General features: G+C 40.9%; 1 protein-coding gene across 1 annotated transcript; it reads left to right on the forward strand.

Moving 5' to 3' along the window:
- The first annotated feature begins 1600 nt into the window (after positions 1-1600).
- LOC135465588 (tubulin beta chain-like) lies at positions 1601-4082 on the forward strand. The gene is made up of 4 exons (XM_064742850.1): positions 1601-1663; positions 2029-2137; positions 2501-2856; positions 3267-4082. Exons 1-4 carry the CDS (start codon positions 1607-1609, stop codon positions 4080-4082), a joined length of 1338 nt encoding a protein of 445 aa, XP_064598920.1. The 5' UTR covers positions 1601-1606.
- The last annotated feature ends 4555 nt before the right edge of the window (positions 4083-8637 follow it).

Genomic DNA, 8637 nt, shown 5'->3' on the forward strand with positions numbered 1-8637 from the left:
TATATACATGTACATGTCGTAAGTATTGAAGCCGGTTGCCAATTGACGTTTGTCAAATTATCCTTCACAGAGGTCGTCATAAATATGAGGATTATGGACACCAGTCAATGAGTAACCATGTAGCTCATTATGTCTGTACCCCCACGTGGCCATTGTTGACCATTGAAAAGCGAAGTATTTTGTCTGTTGGGGGATAAAATAACTTGTACATGACTTCAACGTTTAATATTACCGTCATGGATAATAGATATGGATATGTAAACCTATATATTCTGCTCTCAAAGAATTGGCCTTACTCTCCTTTGGCAGGCGACCGTGGCTGTAGGTGTACGACCGGTACACTTAAAAAAGCAATCTGTTCAATTTGACAGAAAGTTTTTTGTGTGAGAAATACTAGAATGTATACTATTATTATCACACAATATTCTATCATATTCAACATAATATCCTGTTAGTCTAGTGATACAAATCTTGTTCACATCTCTAACTGCACAAAACATGTGTACAAAGCCGGCACCGCTATTTAGAGTATAATGCGTATTTCTCGATGGTAATAATGGAAAGTCAAATCAGCTAATCGCCTTGTTTTGCCCCCCCCCCCCCACTCCCCACACACACACACTTATTAGGCAGACAGGATGGAGTCAAAATTCAAAAATGGATTTCAACCAAACTCAAATTCACGCTACACAAGGGTCAAGTATAAGTAAGAACATTGTTTCAAATTGTATCATTCCCAGAGTAAATCACCGCCCTTTACCAGGTACATGTATTTGAAAAATTTCCTGACTTAAACCCGCAGCCAAACAAGCGAGAGCGCGCGGACCAGATGGGCCTGGGTCTCATCTGTTGCAATAAAAGCGTCCATGGAGCGCGTTATACTTATGAACCAACTAAGGTCCAGAATGAAATCAAAAGCTACAAAGTCATGGCATCAAATTGTTAAGTTAAACCCCAAAGCACTCACTCACTCACTCCAATTGTTAATGTTAAAGGGTATACATGGAACGGCTGTTCTTCATTTCTAAATAGGGTGTGCGCGGCATGGAATAACATATAAAAGCACAAAATAGGTCAGCTTTGTTTTTGGGGATTGTAAGAACAATTTTCCTATAACCCCAGATGTCGTTCTGAAAATCAAGTACGCTAACAGTGAAAGCTGTCAAGGCAGCGTGTTGAGGGTGAAAGCCCGAAATGGGGCGTTACGTTGCCAAGGTAGCATACCTATGTTGTAAACAACTCATTCTATAACTCGTGTTGTAAACGGCTTATCCTAATACCACAGTCTATTGTACTTAACTACCCGGACTTACGTCACTGGTAAGGTACCTGCATGGTTTCAACAGGTAACGACTATCCCGCATTTGATAGAGACCTTCTCCATGGAAATATCGCTCCGCGGAAAATCGGCTAGAGATATTAATCCATAAGCCATATTAAGTGAGGGCGGACTGATTTTTATCGCGGTTTTTCACGGTAACTATGTGTAAACATTTGGCCGAGAGTGCTTGCATATATAAGGTGAGGTAACTCTGGGAACTATCATCAAAGCATCTCCCCAGCTTTCCAGCCTTAGCCAAACGGTTCAGCCCAATCTGCCGACATCATGAGAGAAATTGTTCACCTTCAGGCCGGACAGTGCGGAAACCAGATCGGTGCTAAGGTAAGACCTACACTCCAAGAAAAAAGGTTCCAAACCTGAGTCTTGGTGTGGAATTTTTCAGATTAGTTATATAATCGTGTATAATAATGTATAATACTTGAATACCGCGTATCTGTATACATACATGTATTTCAGAGATGGCTGGCTCTTAGCCCATTGTCGCCATGTAAATGGGTTGTCATAAAGACTTGGGTGATGATACGCGGTGTAGTTAGTTCATTAAATTCTCCTTCTCACAATGAACATCTCATAAATAAATAAATAAATTACTTATTTATTTATTTATTTATTCAAACGAATCAAAATTTGTGTCATGCACGTGTATGAGCGTTAAGTTTTAACCGATAACAATTTATATGTTTTAGTTCTGGGAGGTGATCTCGGATGAACACGGAATCGACCCGACAGGAACCTACCACGGTGATTCTGATCTCCAGCTAGAGAGAATCAACGTTTACTACAACGAGGCTACAGGTAGGACAAAAGTCCCACAAATGCAACAATGTCACAAGAATTCAGATTTTGACCAGGTCACGAAAAAGTCGAGTGATCAAATTTCCTATCAAAACAAAATCCCCTTTTCATTGGTGGTAGTTTGTTCGAATCCATAATTTGCTGTGTCGATTTCAACTTTATGTGAGGTATACAAAGTGCTTCCACCTCACCATCACACTCCCACTATCACCATCAGTAAAGTTGAAAGCCGCATTACTACGTATGGACCTATTATAAGTTCATTTTAATTCAGCAAAATTCTAAATCAATAAAATCCGCCGAATATCGTTGAGCAGTAGTTGCCGTAATACTTCGATTAACGTTTCGGTATTATATCCACAGGTGGTAAATATGTGCCCCGCGCCGTGCTGGTCGACCTGGAGCCCGGTACCATGGATTCCGTTCGCTCCGGCCCATTCGGTCAGATCTTCAGACCGGATAACTTTGTTTTCGGTCAGAGCGGTGCCGGTAACAACTGGGCCAAGGGCCACTACACGGAAGGAGCCGAGTTGGTCGACTCTGTTCTCGATGTAGTCCGTAAAGAGGCGGAGAGCTGTGACTGTCTGCAGGGGTTCCAGCTGACCCACTCTCTGGGTGGGGGTACCGGATCTGGCATGGGCACTCTTCTCATCAGCAAAATCCGTGAAGAGTACCCCGACAGGGTGATGAACACCTTCTCGGTCGTCCCCTCTCCAAAGGTAAGACCCTATAATGTAATGTTAACATGTTAACCGTTTCCATGAGATGAAGTGCAGAATGTGATGTGTCCCAATTCCTGGTTAGCATAAACATTCACTTGTACTGAAAAGAATGTAATGTGCTTTATTGATTGCTCACCCGAGGTAAAGCTTTTCTTTTTAAAAAGACAATCTAACCTTTCCGTTTTGATCAATATAATAACCGATTATTCATTTTCTGAACTTTTCCTACACCTCAATAATATGTACCGAAAGTTAAGATTAGTGCAGTAAAAATCACCAAAAAAATTGTCTCAGGTTGTGCCGTTCTCTGAAAATCAAAGTCGCCTTTTTTCGGCTGGTATTCTGTTGATTCATATCGCTCGATTTCTATGGTCTTATGCCTGTTCGTTGCTTTGGTCAAATTCCAGGTTTCAGACACCGTTGTGGAACCTTACAACGCTACCCTGTCTGTCCATCAACTGGTCGAGAACACAGACGAATCCTTCTGTATCGACAACGAGGCTCTCTACGACATCTGCTTCCGAACCTTGAAGCTGACCACCCCAACATACGGGGACTTGAACCATTTGGTCTCGGCCACAATGTCTGGTGTGACCACGTGTCTGCGATTTCCCGGTCAACTCAACGCTGACCTTCGTAAACTAGCTGTCAACATGGTACCCTTCCCCCGTCTCCATTTCTTCATGCCTGGGTTTGCCCCTCTCACCTCCCGGGGTAGCCAGCAGTACAGAGCCCTTACCGTGCCAGAACTCACCCAGCAGATGTTTGATGCCAAAAACATGATGGCTGCCTGCGATCCCCGTCATGGACGTTACCTGACGGTGGCTGCCATGTTCCGTGGTCGCATGTCCATGAAGGAGGTGGATGAGCAGATGTTGAACGTCCAAAACAAGAACAGCAGCTACTTCGTGGAATGGATCCCCAACAATGTAAAGACCGCTGTATGCGATATTCCACCTCGTGGCCTCAAGATGTCTGCCACATTTATCGGCAACAGCACTGCCATCCAGGAGCTGTTCAAGCGTATCTCTGAGCAGTTCACGGCCATGTTCCGTCGTAAGGCTTTCCTCCACTGGTATACTGGTGAGGGTATGGATGAGATGGAGTTCACTGAGGCCGAGTCCAACATGAATGACTTGGTATCTGAGTACCAGCAGTACCAGGATGCCACTGCCGAGGAGGAGGGCGAGTTTGATGAGGAAGAAGGAGAGGAGGACGCATAATACCATCCGCATTAAAGCATATCAGTACAGTCGGTGTAAAGTTGGTGCAAACATCGAACTGACTGATTAAATGCCAATACCAACTGTTCATTCACTTGTATAGATTCATAGATTTCTAAATTAAAAACACAATTCCTTTAATAAGAACAAATAGCCAAAGAACACGTGTTAATGAGATCGGTCAGTTGGAGCTGAATAATTCAAACTGTCCAAGTAGAAATGACCAATGAAAATCACTGACAGGACAGACAGACTCGGGTCCAAGCTGAACTGACCATTGTTCTGCTGAAATTAATACGTTGCCAGTTTGCCGCGCATCCCTCTCCCTCACATCACGTTATTAGAAAGGCAGGAATGAGCAAAAGACTATCCAAAAGATTAGTTTCAATTGCCAAAGGCGAAAAATATTTCCCATTCCAATGAATTACATGTAATACGTTTAACTATCTCATCCCCACGTCCTGTTTCGCAATTTCGGTTACTTGGCGTTTATTGCCTTAAGGATACTGATAGAAATTCGTCTCCAGTTGCCCGAAACCGAGACACTGTTAAATAATAGCAAATCTGTATTCATCATCCGGTGACTTGACCAAGATCCAGTGTTACATCTGACAATAATGTATCGTTAGTGTTTCTGACGTTTCAGGATCTAGTTGTGACACGATCACTCTCTATGTACATTCAGTTCATCTCGACCATGCAATATGAACATGATGTATAATTGAATAAACTTGTTCATTATATACACTGACTTTTGTTTGTTATGTGCCTAATATAGAGGAGCATATGTATATTCACTATACATTATAAATCATTTTTCGTGCTTCGAAATTCCTATACATTCATTCATTTTCAGGTAACATTATGATTACTACAAGACCAGGGTATACTCAATAATTGTTTGAGCATTTCATACCTGGACGATTGGATATTCACGTGTCCGAAGAACGCTTCCTGGAATCGTGTCCAGAAGAGACGGAAGGACAGCAAGAAATTTTTCACTTATATATACTACAGAGGTCAGGTTAATCAATGGAGGAAAGCACTGGAAGCTCACGTCTGTCACTTTAGGTACCTGGCAAATCTCCGGGCTTTAAAGGAGAACGAAACCAAAAAATGAAACGAACTGTATATGGATATCTGTAAAATGTTATGGATATGTATGGTATTCAACATTTTTGGCAACTTTTCTTTCAGGAGAAGACGACATTTGAAAAAATGTATTATGGGTATATGGGAGCACCTTTTCGTATGATAGACGTGTGACACATTCATGGATAAATCGGAGGGGGTGGGGGGGCTCCGTGGCTCAGTTGGTTAGCGCGCTAGCGCAGCGTTATATCCCAGGAGTCTCTCACCAATGCGGTCGCTGTGATTTCAAGTCCAGCTCATGCTGCTTTCCTCTCCGGCCGTACGTGGGAAGTTCTACCAGCAACCTGCGGATGGTCGTGAATTTCCCCCGGGCTCTGCCCGGTTTCCACCCACCAAAATGATGGCCGCCGTCGTCTAGGTGAAATATTCTTGAGTATGACGTAAAACGCCAATCAAATAAATAATAAATAAATATTATGGATAAGTGCTTTAATCGGAATGTGATGCCTGTCTATAAGGAATTTATTTGAGCGAGAATCAGGTTACTGCTTCTAAAAACACGTGTTAAACAAAGAATTTTAACCATATTTATATTTAGAATACATCCATAAATATTGTCATAATTCAGATTTAACATATGTGTTGGGATATAAACAACAAATCTACATTCAAATAAAGTAATTAATTAATTAATTAAATACTTAATTATTTTCGCATTCTCGTTTAGAGTATATGTATGCATACATGTGTCGGACTCTCATTATATCAACAGATGGTTGCAAATATCCACCACACTAAAAATACTTTCAAAAGACATTTAAAAAAAAGCATATTTAGAAATAAACTTTCACAGCCTTTCATAAACAGATGTAAAAAGATTGTTTTCTTCTCCTTTAAGATTCAGCTGAACCAGTGAAAGCTGGGGAGTGGGCGAGAAAAATATTCATGAGTCAGACAACAATCATTAAGATAATATCAGATTAGCCATGCCGCGAGAGCTGGATTTGACCCGGGACTTGATTCCTCGGTTGAAAATTAAACAAATGAAAAGGGTCGGATCTAATCACAACGCATGGTGCTTAGCTGATATAATGGGAAATTACCAGTTCTATTGCCTTCATTTTCAGTCTCTTTGACGATAGCTAGAATCAACTGTTTACAGTTTTGAGTATTTGGGCTCAACACATTTAATTTACCTTGAGCATAACCCACCGACACAACCCTCGGACAACAACTCCAATAAGACACGTGTAGAAGCAGGTAGTATTTATCTATCTTCTGATTTCGTTTTGTAATGATTGGAACATCGTAATTCCGATTCAGGCCTATAGTTGTTAAAATGTCTTTCTTTCTTAAAAGGCTTCTCATGTTAGAGATGTAGTGGCGAAGCGGAGTGTGTCATTTTTGAGCAATTCCACACCATTGACGTCTAATAAATTGTAGTTGTATCATCATAGCATTTGTTAAAACTAATTCTGCTTAAGAAAAGGTGCTAGGAGGCTTGTCATTTGCTATCATTTAACCATTTAAATGAATGAATGCTTGCTTGGGCTTTAAAGTCGTACTTAACAATTTTTCAGTAAAATGACAACGAGGGGTCATTAGACGTGTGTACATGTAGTGTGTTTTAGTGTGGCAGGGTAAGTCCATGCCGCCAAATTGCTGCATCCACTTTGAGGGGGAGAAAACATAAAAATGACATAAAATTCAGATGAAAGAGTGCGAAAGGTTATTCCTAAATGTGGTCTTCAGTATGTTTTCCGATCTTTCCTTAAGGAGAAAAAGACATTGAAAATAATTTGTGTATGGTGGGTATTTGAGACCACCTTTCGGCATTTATAGTCTTCGATTAATAATGTCATAAATGAGGATGTAACACAGGTTTAATAAATATTTTTGCACTAGAATTTGTTCTTTTCAGCTAACAAATGTATTAAACCTCAGTTTGGATCATATTTATGTTTATAATATGTTCATAAATATTATCATAATTTTGGTTAAATGCACGTTTCTATATAAACAACAAATTTACATTCAAATAAATTTATTAGACAAGCATCACATCCTTATTTAGAACAGTATTGTGCAAATACCAAAAGTTGGACCCAAATACCCACCATACAAAAATATTTTCAAATACCCTTTCCTCCTGAAAAAAAAATCCAGACCATATTTGCAAATAAGTTTTGAGGCCCTTTCATCTAATTTTGGCATCATTTTTATATTTTTCTTCTCTTTTAAGTGTTCTCCCGAAGACACCAGACATGACACCCCGCCCAGTCTCATTATGCTGCCATCGGGCCAACCATTTTCCTTACTCAGTGCTGAGCGCCAAGCAAGGCAGCAGCAAGTACCATTTTTAAAGTCTTTGGTATGACACGACCCTGGTTTTATCCCGGGTCCCCCGATTCCGAGGCGGACGCTCCAACCATCATGGAACCGAAGGCGTCAGCATTTAAATGAACAGTTTTTATAAAACTGTAACTGTGGTAAATTGACAGGACATATTTCACGGGTTACCTGTGACCATTGCCAGTGATCACACTGTCGTCGCTGCTCTGGTTTTACTCGCTATACTGTAAGTATTTAATGACTTTAGGTTTTTGTGAAAGGCACAGTAAGAAGTGCTGTGGAGTACATGTGATTAAGATGACGATGTTAAGGTTATCTAAGGAAGATTGTTGACAATACACTGTTGAACACATTTTAGCACGCGGCCTTAGATGCAAGCCACCAGAAATAATTCTGTTCATCCCTATAGATTTGATTTGTGTGGCGCATCTTCAGTTCTCACATGTACGGCATTATACAGGTGCAATGCATATAGTTGCATGCGAAGACATACATCAATTTGCCCCAAGGTGAAAGGTCCTGAAGTACGTTTATGTACAGTACATCTTTGTGTTATGCACCTACACTTTTGTTTCCTGGTTTTTATTTTTCATTGTGCTTAAGAATATTTTACCTGTATGACGTCAGACAGGTTTATGTTTGAAGGAAACTGGAGCAAACTATCGCATCTCGCCTAGAACTAGAAAAAAATCTCTGGACTTTACACAAAAAGACACAGCAAGATCAACCGGAAATGGATTCAGAAATGCTCGGAAATGGATTCAGAAATGCCCCAGTGCCCATTAGTGAAGGGTTCGTCATGACGGAAGAAAAGGTGGACTGGGAACAATGTCTTGGCTATTTGGCATTACCCCAGTACCAAATTTATGAGGGTTTGGGCGACATCTAGTCCGAGGTAGGATTGGGGCCTCCCTTGGCCGAACAGAAATTTGCCAATCCTGGGCGCACGCACGTTATTATGCTGACAGGTAGGTAGTTTTTGTCCAGGAATATGTCCTGGAGATCGAACTCGGTGTCGAGTAAGAATTACAAAACACAGTCAAACTGTTCATGGCTAGCCCGTTACTTGTAAATCGCATTTTTACAGTGAGTGTGTGTGTGTGTGTGTGTG

This window comes from Liolophura sinensis, chromosome 5 (genome assembly GCF_032854445.1).
Source record: "Liolophura sinensis isolate JHLJ2023 chromosome 5, CUHK_Ljap_v2, whole genome shotgun sequence".
NCBI classification, from domain to species: domain Eukaryota; kingdom Metazoa; phylum Mollusca; class Polyplacophora; order Chitonida; family Chitonidae; genus Liolophura; species Liolophura sinensis.